The following is a 13,820-nucleotide window of genomic DNA, read 5'->3' on the forward strand; positions in this document are numbered from 1 at the left end:
AATATTTAATCTGCCTTAAAGATGTTCTACAAACTTGTTTTTAAATGTTATTATTTTCCCAGTAATTTTAGTTAGTAAAATCTGTCTTTTACAGAGTAGGCTTTTAGGTTTGGATCCACTGTTTGTAACTGTATACAATCCAGCCTCATGTGGTCATATTAAAGAGACTAATATATCGTTGCAGACATTCATCTTCTGGTTTAAAGGGTGCTGTATATGTTCTATTGTTCATTTACTTAGATCTGTAAAATAAAATATGAACAATAAAGAAATAAATTTGCATCTGTATATTTTATGTTATTCTTTTTTAAATTGATTCATCTGATCTGCAGCAGAATGCAGCCTGCAATAATTTTTAATATATCAAGCAACATGGACAAGAAGATTCTAAAATGTCAATATCACCATTTTTCAAGCAAAATCACTAAACTTCTCAAGTGACTCAAAAAAGTGACTGTAAACAATTTATTACTGAGCAATTTGTTTCCTTTTTTTAAGATGACCTTTGACACAATGACATATAATAAATTTTAATAATTTATAAGGTATTCTTGATATTTTGGGATATAAACTCTGGTAGTCAGAATGAATCAGAAGCACAAAAAAATTAAAAATAGAAGTGGTGTATTAGATGTTACCAAACTTTTCATCTTTATTGGGGAAAGTTAGAATACAAATGCAGTGAATAAACAAGCTCATAACATCCTTAAGTCAACACAGCTAATAGACAGATATTGGGAACTGGAGTACAGCAATGCCAAGAAAGCCCCTACAGAGGATGTTCCAATAAAATATCCACTGTAGAAATATTTGATATTTACATGTAAATATCAATGCAAATTTGTATTTCACTAATACCATTTGTATTAATTGCAATTTGAAATGCAAACATCATCTTATAATAAGAATTCTGTGATCCAAATGGAATTCCTTCCATTCAGAGCAATGGAAAAGAAGTTCTATGGGGATGATAGTAATACTTAGAAACAATCAGGCATGGGACAGGGAGAAACAAACTTCACCCATCATTTCATCTCTTCTAATCTGATGCTCAATGCTGGCAGATTCCAAAACTGAAGACCAGGAGACTAAAATAAGTAGAAGGTCTAGTTTAACTTCAATGAACTATTTTCATTGATTTCATTGTGCTCAGTGCAACAAATTCAATCAGTGTGTAACCTAAGCAAGTAATTGTTAGGTTGGATCTAGTAGTCTCTTGAAGTAAATAGAATTTCATTTAGTGATGTATCATCAATCAATCTTATCCAATTCATTTCAGAGCCTTTTCTTGTTCAATCTATTTTTCCATTTTTTCTAAGCTTAGAAATATTTCATGGATACCTTGTTTTATATGTAATGTATAATTTATGATTACATAGCTGTGGCGGCACAGTGGTTAGAATGCAGTATTGCAGGCTAACTCTGTATTCCCACTGCCAGGAGTCTGATCCAGACGGACTCAAGGTGGACTTAGCTTTCCATCCTTCCAAGGATGATAAAATGAAGACTAAGATTGTTGGGGGCAATATCCTGATTCTATAGACCACTTAGAGAAGGCTGTAAAACACTATGAAGTGGTCTATAAATCTAAGTGTTATTGCTATTATTAGTGGTTACTAATTCAGTTAAATTTATTTTTTGTTCTGGTCCTGTGACTCTCGATATAAATATGCATGTAGACATATGAGTAAGTGAGTAAGAATATGTAAGTTCAAAGTCCAGGAGAATATTTCAATATCAATGCAAATGAAATAAATAAAATAAAATGTATGTGTGTTTAGTTGGAATCATTCATTTTGAGGCAACTAAATTTGTTGGCTGAGGCCAATGAAATCAGTAAAAATAGCTCTCTGGGTTTAAAGTAGAGTTTCCACTCATTTCAGCCCCAGCACAGAGAAATCTCCTGGTCTTCATCTTGGAATCTGTCAAGATTCAGCAACAGACCAGTAGAGATGAAATGCTAACAGATTTTTTCCCCTTCCTGCCCCATTATTCTTTGTTTTTAAGCATCAACCCAGCTGTATAGTATTTCCCTACCATTGCTCTGAACTATGACAGCCCTTTGCCAAAGTATATGTCTGGTCAGTGGCTAAAAGAATGAAAAAGTTCAACATTTATCCCAATACCAAAGAAAAATGATACAAAAGACTGTTCCAACCACTGAACTATAGCCTTGATACCACACAGGAGTAAAATTCACTTGAAGATAATCTAGTGACATTTCAATCCAACCACCAACGGAGAACTACCTCATGTATAAGCAAAATTTTGGAAAGTTCCTCCCCCAGATGTGTTTTAGCATGAAGTCGAATCAGTTGAAGTATTGAGCCCATGGGACTTGTTTGGGTGAAAGTTTTTGTGGGGTCCTAAGGGCTTCCAAGTTTTTATAGTTGGTCCAGACTTTGAATGGTCTCTGCTCCCCTTCCAGCAGGTGGCACCAGGTTTGCAGTGCCCATCTCACTGCAAAAGCCTCTTTTTCCCATACAGCCCATCGTCTCTCTCTGTCCATGAGCTTGCGGAAGGTGTAGGCAAAGGCTGTAGGCTTCCTTGGTTGTTTCTTTGGAGTAACACTGCTCCCACTGCCACGTCACTGGCATCTGCTTGAATGGTGAAGGGTTGTTTGGGGTCAGGATGCTTCAGTACTGGTTCTTTTGCAAACAGTTCTTTCAGTGTTTCAAATGCTTTTGGGCAAGTTAGGTCCCACTGTAGGGGTTGTCCCGGGTGGGATTTGTTCCTGGACTCCCTGTCTTTAGGAGGTCCATCATGGGTTTGGCAATTCTTGTGAAGGAGGGGATGAATTGTTGGTAAAAGTTTGCGAACCACAAGAAGCTTTGTAGCTGTCTGTGGGTATGAGGGGGCTGCCAGCCCAGAATGGCTTATACTTTGGCTGGGTCCATCTCTATGCCCTCATTGGAGACTCGATAGCCCAGGTAGTCCAACTGTGCACAGTGAAATTTGCATTTTGACAGCTTGATATACAGGGTTGTTGCTAGAAGTTTTTCTACTACCTGGCGGACTAGGGGTATGTGGTTGTCCATCGTCTCAGTGTATATGAGAATATTGTTTAAGTAAACAAGAACTCCCTTATAAAGATGTTCATGTAGCACCTCGTTTATTAACTGCATGAACACCGCCGGGGGGCCCTGTAGTCCGAAAGGCCTGACCTTGAATTGGAAGCTCCCTAGGGGGCACTTGAATGCTGTTTTCCATTCATCTCCCTCTCTGTTGCTAACTGGATAGTATGCTTCTCTGAGATCTAATTTGGTAAAGACCTTCTCTTTGGCCAGGTGGGATAGCATGTCCTTCATGAGCGGGAGGGGATATAGATTGTGTGCGCACAGTCCATTGATCGTTCTAAAGTTGATGCATAATCTCATAGTTCTATCTTTTTTTTTTTCTTTGAACAGGACTGGAGCTGAAACCTGTGGTTTGACTGGCTCGATGAACCCTTTTGCTAAGTTTTTGTCTATATATTTGCACATGACTTGCATTTCTCGGGACATCATGGTGTACATTTTGGGTTTTGGTAGTTTTGCCCAGGAATGATTTCTATGGCACAGTCTGTCTCATGGTGGGGAGGTAGGATGTCACACTCAGTCTTGGTGAGTACTTCAGCCAGAATCTCTTAGAATCTGTCTGACCTCTGGGATTTTGTCGGAGGTGGCTGCCAGTTGTTTTGGTGAACTGTCTGGAAGGGTTCTCTGTGTGGGTGGTTGTTAGGAATTTAAGTCACCTAATAGTGTGGGTATATATATAAATAGTTGGAATATATATAAACCAGGATAGACATTTTAATATTGTCTCTTTAAGAGAATGCTAAAACTGTAATAGGGTGTGGTTCCTCAAATGGCCATAAGATGGAGCCAGAAACCTGGGTTGTTTCATCCTGTTCTGTTGTTTCTGGAGGGAGTTGCCGGTTTTACATTTTTCCCTATTGACTGTTGTTCTTGGATTTGATGTAAGTCTGTTACTGAACTGTTTTTTGATACTGGACTTTGTTATTTGGATTATCCCTGGAAAACTGACTGTTTTAACTGTGAATGACTTGGACTGTTTTGTTGAACTTTGCCTAATGGTTTTACTGGAAGTAAAAACCTACATTTTACTATAAAGTGTATCTGTGTGCTAGTTGTGTGTTATTCTTCACTACTCTCACTACGTCTCCCTGTGTGTGCTTATTCTCCTAATGGGGAATTACCTCAACAGTGGTGATTCTATTTGATGGTGAGGAAGGGGTTGGAGTCCCATTGCTAGCCTCAGTCTGCAGCTACCCACTTGCCACCAGATGGTTGGGCCCCACTTGTCTAGCCAGGAAAGCCCCAGTATGACTGTATCTGTCATTTTGGGAGCCACTACGAATTGAATGGTTTCCTAGTGATCTGCTAGCTCTAGTCTCACTGGTTTGGTTAAGTGAGTGGCATAGGCTCCTCCCAACAGGGAGCCATCTACTCGTTCGAACCGGATTGGGTGGGTCAGCTTTTCTGCTCTAATCCCCAGTTTCAGGAACGTGGTTAAGTTGATCAGGCATCTAGTGCAGCCTGAATCTATTAGGGCTTGGAAAGTTCCCTGACTTCCTGTTTTTGGAGCTGTGAGCCGTATTGGGAAGACGAACGGGGGAACCGGTCCACTCACCATCAGGTCGTTTTTGCCCTCGTTGTCACTGTCATAAGAATCTGACAACTGGGAGATCCGGTTTGAGCTTCTTCGGTGACAGACCGAAATCAGTGATTGTGCGCAGTTTTGATCTGTGCTCGCTGCTGGAGAATCCCGAGCCAGCTGGTTTTGGGGCTAAGCCACCCTGTAGAGGTGGTGAAGAGGGGGAAGACTGCCAGCAGGGTCGAGGAGAGCCACATCTCGCCTCCCCAGCTGGCCATTACTCCCTTTGCCGAAGGCGTTGCAGTGGTGGTCAGAAATGGTCACCTCAAAGAAGAATTTGACTGGAAAAGAATGTGCAGGAGAAAGATAAGAAGAAAAAGTTTTCAGCTGACCGGGTTGAACTGGAAAAACAACAATACAAGGTAAACTGGAATTTGAATTATAAAGAACAACATTGTTCCCAAAGAAGACTTTGAAACTGCGAATGAGGGAGGGAAGGGAAAGGATTTGATTTTTTTTCTTTTCTTTCCTATATTGACAACTAGGAGATTTAAGCAAGAAATCGGCAAAAATCCACTTTGACATTAACAGGTATTTAAGCTGAAAATAAAATGTCAAAGGGATAATAAAGATTTCTGGATATTCAAAAACTTTTAAAAGAAGGAAAAAAACAAAAGGGTGGGATCTGGAAATAGGGAGGAGACCACGTGGAAGTGAGAGGAATTAACAGTGAAACTTTAACAAGATTCCTAAAAGATACATTTTAACTGAAACTTTGTAACAGGATAAGATAAACCCAGGAAGAGAAAGTGGAAAAAAGAAGCAAGAAGAAACAGCTTTGGATTATTTGGATTACTTAGTGATTTTTGGATTTTTGGCTATTGGATCTAAAGGACTAAAATTAATCGGGTGGCTGTTTAAAAGTTTTTAAAATGGTATCACTCTTGGAGGAATTGAGAATGGAACTTAAAAAACAGAAAGAAGATGCACAAGAAGGAAGAGGTTCTTTTGGCTTCGTATTTCAAATTTTTAGAAATGGAGATCCTGAACTATGAGAAACAACAAGAAATGCCTGTAGAACAAGAAGGGCAGGACAAAGAAAAAGCCATCTTCAGTGACCAAGTATTTCTATGTGGGGTAAAGAAAGGAAAGGGAGGAAAGAGAGTGAAAAATTTAAGATCCGAAAAAACAAACCCCCCCCAAAATAGTTTGAAAATAATTATATCTTTAGGAAGAAACAGAAGAGAGATTTACAGAAGAGAGAATCAGAATTAGAGAGAGAAGGGGTCAAAAAGGTAAGGGAGAAGAAGAGGGAGAAGAGGGAAAGGAAAAGAAATTATAAAGGACAGAAACAGGACATAGAGAAACAGGGAAAACATACAAGACACAGAGATAATGGGTGAAAACTTAATTGAAAGGGGGATTCTGCAAGGGTACATAAGATAGTATTGTTATATTAGAAATAGAAATGAACTTTGAAAATATGAAACAAGTGTGATTAAAATGATAGATAAAATACTCATTGCAATGTAATGGAATGTTTAATAAATAACTGAAATAAAGAGAGTGAGAGAATGAAATTAGGAAAGGAGGGGAACATTTTAATTATTATAAATGTGTTATAAAAATTTAAGTGAAGAGGAATATGAAAGAAACATGAAAAAATTATGGAAACATTATAAGTGTTCCTAGAAGTATGATATCCTATTGAAAAGGAATGTTAAAGATGTCAAAGATTATAACTAACATTAATGATAGAGCTGAATTGGAATAGAATAAGTATTTTATTTATTATTGTTTTACATATATATATTCTCTTTAAGAACTTAATGTGTATTTTAAGAATGTACCAAGCAGAATTCTACTGGAAGTTATGTGTTATATCGAATGCTATAATTGTAAAGGCATAAATTGAAGTTTAAATAAGAGTTGAATGGATAAAAATTAAAAGATACAAAGGTGTCATACTCCAATTAGTAACTACAGGGGAAAATTTTGTTTAATGAGAAAAGAAAATATGAAATTGAAACAGGACAGACAAAAGTATAAATATGATGACTAGAAAGGTGTTGAAACTTAGAAAAAGATATAAATAATTGAATTTAGAAAGGAATGAGATAATTAAAAGTAAGATTGAGAAAACTAAGGGAAGGGAAAAATTATTGAGAAAATGTTAAAATAGTAATAAGATATGGAATAGAACACAAAGATGAATATGAAATTGAATTTGTGTCTGTATGGAGAAGTGATAACCCGGGACCATGCTATTCTAAAAAAAAAAAGAAAAGAAATTTTACTTGTATTATGTTTTGTGAAAACCCAAATAAAAATTTTATATATATAAAAAAAGAATCTGGCAACTGATCACTGTTGCCTGGGGTTGCAACCCCTTCGGCTGGGTGGGGAGGGACCTCTGCTTCCTGAAGGGACATCTGGGATGCCTTGGAGCACGTCTGGGGCCTTGTTCTGGTTGTGCTCTGGGGGTTGGTTCCTGACTTGGTTTCAGGTCTGGGGTTGTGCATGCCCTTGCCATATGCCCTACTCCCCCACATTGGTAATATTTAAATGGACTTCGTGAGAGGGCTGGTTTTGGGGCTGGACATGGTGCTGTGATGTCCCGCTGGCTGGCTGGTCTCTGGTCTGGTTGCCCTCTCTCTTTGGCTCCTAATGGCTTTCTCATATCATTAGCACATAATGTCCCATCAACTTTTATGGCCAATCGGAATCACTCAGAGAGTTGGTTTGGGATGTCCTGATAGGCAGTTACTTTGCTAATTTGCTTGTCCAGACTGAAAAAATGAACCCCGCTGATTCTCCTGAATTCACGGATGTGTTCCTTGATGGGCCACTCTCCCTGTGTTAGTTGCTGAGCTCATCTTTTGCTTACGGGTCCTCCTCTGCCTCTTCAAATCTGACCTCTAGCAATTGTAGGAAGTCATCTACGTCATGTAGTTGGGAGCCTCTCCTCTTATAGAGGGTTGCTAGTCATCCTCTTGCTTCTCCTTCTAGCCCCTGAGAAATGGCATTCATCATGGCTCTAAGGGATGGGTAGAGGTGTCCTTAGCGTTCCAGGTAGATCTCAGCTGAGTCAAGGAATAAAGCCAGCTGGTCTGGGTCTCCCTCAAATTTCCCCTTGAACCGGGGCAGTTCATTGGGCTCTACTCCTTCCTCTCCCTGTCAACCTCTGTAAGCCTGCACTTGAAGTGGCTGACCTTCCTCCCCAGCCCTAGTTTGCACAGGAGGGAGGGACTGCCTGCTGCCGAGGGGAAGCACTGGCTGCCACTGGGTGCTCTTTTTTCTTCTGGTATGTAGAGAGGGAGGGCTGTGGGTCTTGCCTGCTTCTCCCCACTTCAAAGGCCCTGTAAAAGTTCCCCTCTGTTTCGGGTGGCAGGACAGTTTATCATCTCGAATGGTGGCCTGTTCAGATCCCTCCCTCAGCTGCTCTATGGATCTCCCCAGGGATTCCATCAGGTACTTATCTGGTTTTATCCCTTCCAAAGGAGCAGGTTTCTCCTTCTGTAATTATGCTATCAGTTTCTGTTTGCTTCTGGCTGGAGGCCAAGCTTTCTTCTGATAGCCTCTGCCACGGTTACCTGAGTTTCTCCCCATGCACCCCAGATGTTCGGGAGCGATGGAAGAGGCAGGCACCCCGGAGATTAATTATGAGAGTTGGCTATTTGTCAGGATTCCGGCAGTAACTCCTATTAAATCATGAGCCTCAGCCACACTTCCAAAAAGATTTATTTGAAGGTAACATTCTATGTCTGTCATTTACCTGGGCATAGCCAACTCTGAGATATGTAATTCACTGTCACCCTTGATCCTGCTTTCCCCCACCCCCCACCCCTCTGAGTGTATCATCCAACAAAAAACGTCCATAGCCAAGAGTCATCAATCATGCTCTCCAATTAGATTTTTGCGTGGCAGAAGCTTCAGTTATCTAATCAGTGTTTGAAGAAAATATGAATGGAATGTACTTTCGATTCCACACTGCCACCTGCTCCTTGAAACTCCCCCACTTCTTTCTGTTGACAACTATAAAACGTGTATACAAAATGTTTTATGAGTTGACAACTACATTATCTGTGTAACATTTCAACTTATATTCTTCTCCCAGAATATTTGCTTGTCTTTTCGAATCCTGTCTTGTAAAGCAAACTTCTAAAACAAATAATAATGGAGAAAGTTGGCATTTTTATCTCATAGCTTTATTTGTTGGAAAATTCAAGGAGAGTGTTCTATTTGCTACAATCTCTTTGTCATCAATATGTATTTTCCAACCAAATTTTAAATGCTGGCAAACTCCTGTTGTTTAAAATATTTGTAAGGACATTCCAAAGTTATCAAAAGGTTATTCTGCATCTAGGAATATTACTGCTGCCTTCCTGTTTTTAGGGTTTTTTTTTTTCATTGATGTTTTGGTCTCTTGATTTGTTATGGATTTTCTTAAAATTGATCCATTTTGTTCAGTAATTTTTTTAAATTTAAGTCTCCGCTTTATGTTCAAGACTTCTTTGACAATATTATGCTTGAATATAATTTTTTACAGATTTTTGCAAGTTGTGTGATTTCTGTTCTCTCATACAACAATTTATTCCCACATTTTCTTATTTTTTGCAAACCTTATAAGAATCTCCTTCATGTAAGCTGAATTTGCCTCTCTTTTTGCATGTGAATAAGATCCTTTCTATAAGTAACAGTTTGTCATACATGGACCAACTGTCATGAACATAAATCCTCTTCAAATTCTCCCAACACCTAGCAGCAGACTCTTCTCCACAAATATGGACTAGCTGCTGGTCACTCAGTGTTAGTCCAATTATACAAAGAGCTCGTTCATTGTTCTTTTTAAAGTCAGCTAATTTCTTGGCAGCGTCCTCATCATCTGGATCCCAAGCATTTACATCCGGTGGATCCTGAACTACAGTCCATAACCCTTTTCTACGCAGAACTAGACTGCACTTCATAGACCAGGAAACATAGTTTGTTCCATCCAAATGGGTTATCAGTGATAGACTTGTTGACAGGTCTTGTGCCATCTTTACCAGGACAGTAAACCACAATTAAACAGTAAACAGCTGTCTGTATATGTTACTGTGTATTCACACCAACTCTCAGTTATCTGACCCAGGTATGGCCTTGGCCCATAACCAATGTTGAGGTAATTCCCCGTCAGGAGAATGAGCGCACACAGGGAGTCATAGTGAGAGTGGTGAAGAATAACACACAACCAGCACACACTTCCAGTAAACAATTAAGCAAAGTCCAACAAACAGTCCAAGTCATTCATGGTTAAAGCAGTCAGTTTTCAGTCCAGGGATAATCCAATAACAAAGTCCAGTATCAAAAACAGTTCAATAACAGGCTTAAATCAAATCCAAGAAAAACTATGATCAGCAACAGCCAATAGGGAAATGCAGGAATGGCAACACTCTCAGCAACAACAGAACAGAACAACCCAGGTTTCTAGCTCCATCTTATGGCCGTTTGAGGAACCACACCCAATTACAATTTTAGCATTCCCTTAAAGAGACAGAATTAAAATGTCTATCCTGGTTTATATATTTTCCAACCCAACTGTTAGGTGATTTACATTCCTAACATCAGCCATTTGCAAATAGTGGTGATGCTGTCTATCTCACATTTTTCTAGTTTACCAAGAAGTAGATTGTGATTTACTTTGTCAAATACCTTACTGAAATCCTCAGATACTACATCCATGGCATTTCACTGTGTCACTTTGTCAAAGAATGAAATAAGATTTGTTTCACATTATATTACTCCTCGTTGTATCATTCATGTATTTAAGATTCATTCAAATCATTTACATTCTCAATCAACAATCTGTTTTCACTGTAAATGAAAATATATTCAAAGTATACTGGTTTTCTCATGTGCCCCCTCCCTCCTTGTAGATGTCTCCCCCAGAAGTCACCCAAAGCCTTCATGAAAAATAGTCTAATTACAGGAACAGTTAAAAGTTCTAGACATCAGGGTCAAAATGGACAAAGTTTTTTTAGAAATCAGAACATGTTCAGGTATTAGCACTATACAGCATCCTAAGTGACTACACGTTCTATTTGTGCAAGATTAGAGCAATTATTAATAGATAGTGGGTAATAAAATTAACAACCCAAGGAATTGCTATCCATTTTATCATAGATCTGGCTAAGCTACTAGACGGTGTACCTTCTAAAGTTGAAAGACAGTAACAAGGCAATGTAGTAATCATTCTCTGCCTATCAGTTAAACAAGAAGTATGACATTGTTGCTTTTAAAAAATAATTAGTTTTAGCATTTTGCAATGTAGTTCCTTATGAATATGCTTAAAACTTGTGAATGTGTGTTTGCAATCATCAGAATTGTTGATGGATTATTTATCTAATATTGATATTGAGGGAGGATGTGGATGTCCACCTGAAGCAGCCTGGAAAGTCAAAAACAAAATATGCATTTACCAGAAATCCTCTGACCCCTTACCTTGCTTCATATAGAAATATTGTGCAAAATATTCTTATAGAAATATTGTGCAAAACCACGAAATTGCTGAACTAAGGAACTGGAAGTAAGCATGTTTCAGTGAATAAGGATGGGTCTGGAAAATAACAGAAATGTACTTCTCCTTTTTGGTATAGTTTAACATAAGAAACGCCCCGGGCTAGGCTGAGGTTATGAAATGTATAAAAGTGACGCCTCAGGAAGAGCCAGGGGTTCAGAATTTGCAATGCTAATGCTCTGAACCTTTGTGCACAAATAAAAACCTGTATTCTCCAACCTTTCGTGATCTTGTGTCCTGATTTGGAAACAGGTTCTGCTGCAACATTTATGGCGACTCCGCCGGGACACAAGGGGCCCTGAGGCCCGCTGGAGGGTCCACCCCGGGTGCCAGCGACTGGGTGAATTGAAGGGAACATCCCAGGCGCCATCGGTCCTTTGAATCCGAGGGACTTCCCGAGACTACCCTGTTCTGGCGACGGCAGTTGACACCCCCAAGAACCACAGGTGAAAGGTGAGGAGACCAGGACATATTCGGGCCGGCCGGTGGAGAAGGAAGACGCCTGCAGGCAAGTATTGGACTTGGGTAATAATCCCTCCCTGTAAGCAGGGATGGAGGAGAGGACTGATCATCCTCTCTTAGGTAAATGAGGAGGAAAGAAAAAAGGATCAAAAAATGCAACGAAAAGCTGAGCTAATGGCGGCAGCTATGATGTGGACCCCTAAGGGTAGGGGAATTAGTCTGCTGAGGGGCGGCAGACCAGGGTTAGGACGCAACCAGTGCGCCCTTTATAAAAAGGAAGGACATTGGAAGGGTGAATGTCCTGAAAGGAATAAGGAAAAGGGACCAGGTGGAAGAGGAGGGCATTTTCAGAGGGGCCTCCGAATACCCCTGGGTATACCAAATACCCCTAACCAATTACATAGGTATTGAACTTGAGGTTTCACTAATTGGGCTTTCTTTCTTATTGTTTTAGTGAACTTCTCACTTTTACTTGACGTTACACTCATTGTGAAGCACTAGATTTTTACTACCTGTCTCTGCCCTGGGTGTTCTGCCCCTTATCTTTCTAGTTTGGATCTCCCAGACGACGCTGGCGTATTTTTAAAGATCAAGATCTATAGAGACCTCCTTTCACACCTCGTTTGCACCTGGCCAGGGCTCTCATGAGCAAGTTTGAACTCCACTTTTCTTTTTAAAGGCAACTTTTACTGTTTAACATGTCCCTATGGGCTCCATGGAGAACACGGCCCTGATCTTACCAGTTCCAGATAGAAACTCCTATGCCTGTTTCCAAATATAACACTAACCTTACCTATTTCTGAGTCCTTAAGGAGTTTCACATAGTATTTTACTATCTGCTGGGGGCTCAGGACCCAACCTACATTTGCTTGTTTCCCCCAGATGATCCTACCTGTATTGTGGTTCCTCAATTATGTATTTTGCCATTTTTCAATGCACAAATTTATCATTCTGTTCTTACTTAAACTTTTAATCCAAGGGAGTAGGTTTTCCTCACTCCACTGGCTCAATAACTACTCTAAAGGGTATTTTCACGCCCTTATGTGTTAGAGTCACCCCTAAGGGTTTGCTCTACCTCCTGCAGCAAGAAAGTTAGCTGCAACACACCTGCTGTGGACAATGGGGAAATTGTGGACACCCCCAAGGCAACCTATGTGCAGTCTGAAAATGTAACTTATCAGTGCCAAAATCTCTACATAATGGAAGGATCTGTAAGAGTGACTTGTCCAAATGGCCGTTGGTCACAAACACCAACATGTATCATTTATAAATAAAAAATGTACTTTGGGAAAGAAATCAGTTTTATGATACTAGAGCTGCTGTGTCATAATGTTAGTGTCAGAAGGTGTTTTACTGCCTTATACTGGAATTAGAAACTATAGTATTATGAACCAAGATAAAGTAACTTTCTCAGAGAGAAACTGCCTTATAATGGAAAATTGTACAAGATCTTCTGCCATTTACAAATGTTGTCCTCATTTTGTGAAATCATCCTGTGATATTCTGCAATCTACATTTTCTTTTTTTTCTTTTTTTCTTTTTCTACAATTTCTTTGTTTTCCCCACTGGATTTAAAGTAGAGTTTCCACTCATTTCAGTCCCAGTACAAAGGAATATTATGTAATGGAGCTTCTTTCTAATCAATGACAAAATGGCAGCTTTCTTGGTATTGTTGGACTACAGTTCCCAGTATCCTTCTATTGTATTGTCTGAAAATAATGGAAGTTTGTTTATCACTGCATTTGTATCCCATCTTTTCTTAAGTGTAACCCCTGTGAGGATGAATTAAAGTTTGGTAATGTCTAATTCCCTACTCCTATTTTTCAAATGTTGGTGCTTTGGGTTCATTCTAATGGCTGAAGTTTATATCCCAAAATATCAAGAATGCCTAATAATTTATTAAAGTTTGTTACATGTCATTGTGTCAAAAGTCATCTTTTTAAAAAAGAAGAAATTGCTCAGTGATAAAATGGTTTACAATTTTTGAGTCACTTGAGTAATTTTAAGCAATTGGTTTAGCAAATTGAGAGGCTGCTTACTCATGTACAAATCAATTTAATATCCTAAAGTTATCAGAGGCTGCATTTTGTTGCAGATCAAGATTTATCAGTTTAAAAAAGACATATAAAATGCAGAGATACAAAATTATTTCTTCATTATTCACATTGTATTTTACAGAAATAAATAAAGGAACAACAGGACCATT

At 39.1% G+C, this 13,820-nt stretch overlaps 1 protein-coding gene across 3 annotated transcripts in view; it reads right to left on the reverse strand.

Moving 5' to 3' along the window:
* CFH (complement factor H) overlaps positions 1-13,820 on the reverse strand; it is a 170,342-nt gene continuing 156,522 nt past the window's right edge. For 2 of the 3 annotated variants that reach the window (XM_087960797.1, XM_087960794.1), the window contains one exon: positions 1-242. In XM_087960797.1, coding sequence (XP_087816923.1) covers positions 237-242 — 6 coding nt within the window. In that variant the 3' untranslated portion in view covers positions 1-236. The remainder of the gene's footprint in view (positions 243-13,820) is intronic. The other variant, XM_087960801.1, reaches the window with a different exon arrangement.

Source organism: Notechis scutatus, chromosome 3, assembly GCF_049901735.1.
Source record: "Notechis scutatus isolate UNSWTSFEM ecotype Mainland chromosome 3, rNotScu1.2, whole genome shotgun sequence".
Classification (NCBI taxonomy): Eukaryota; Metazoa; Chordata; class Lepidosauria; order Squamata; family Elapidae; genus Notechis; species Notechis scutatus.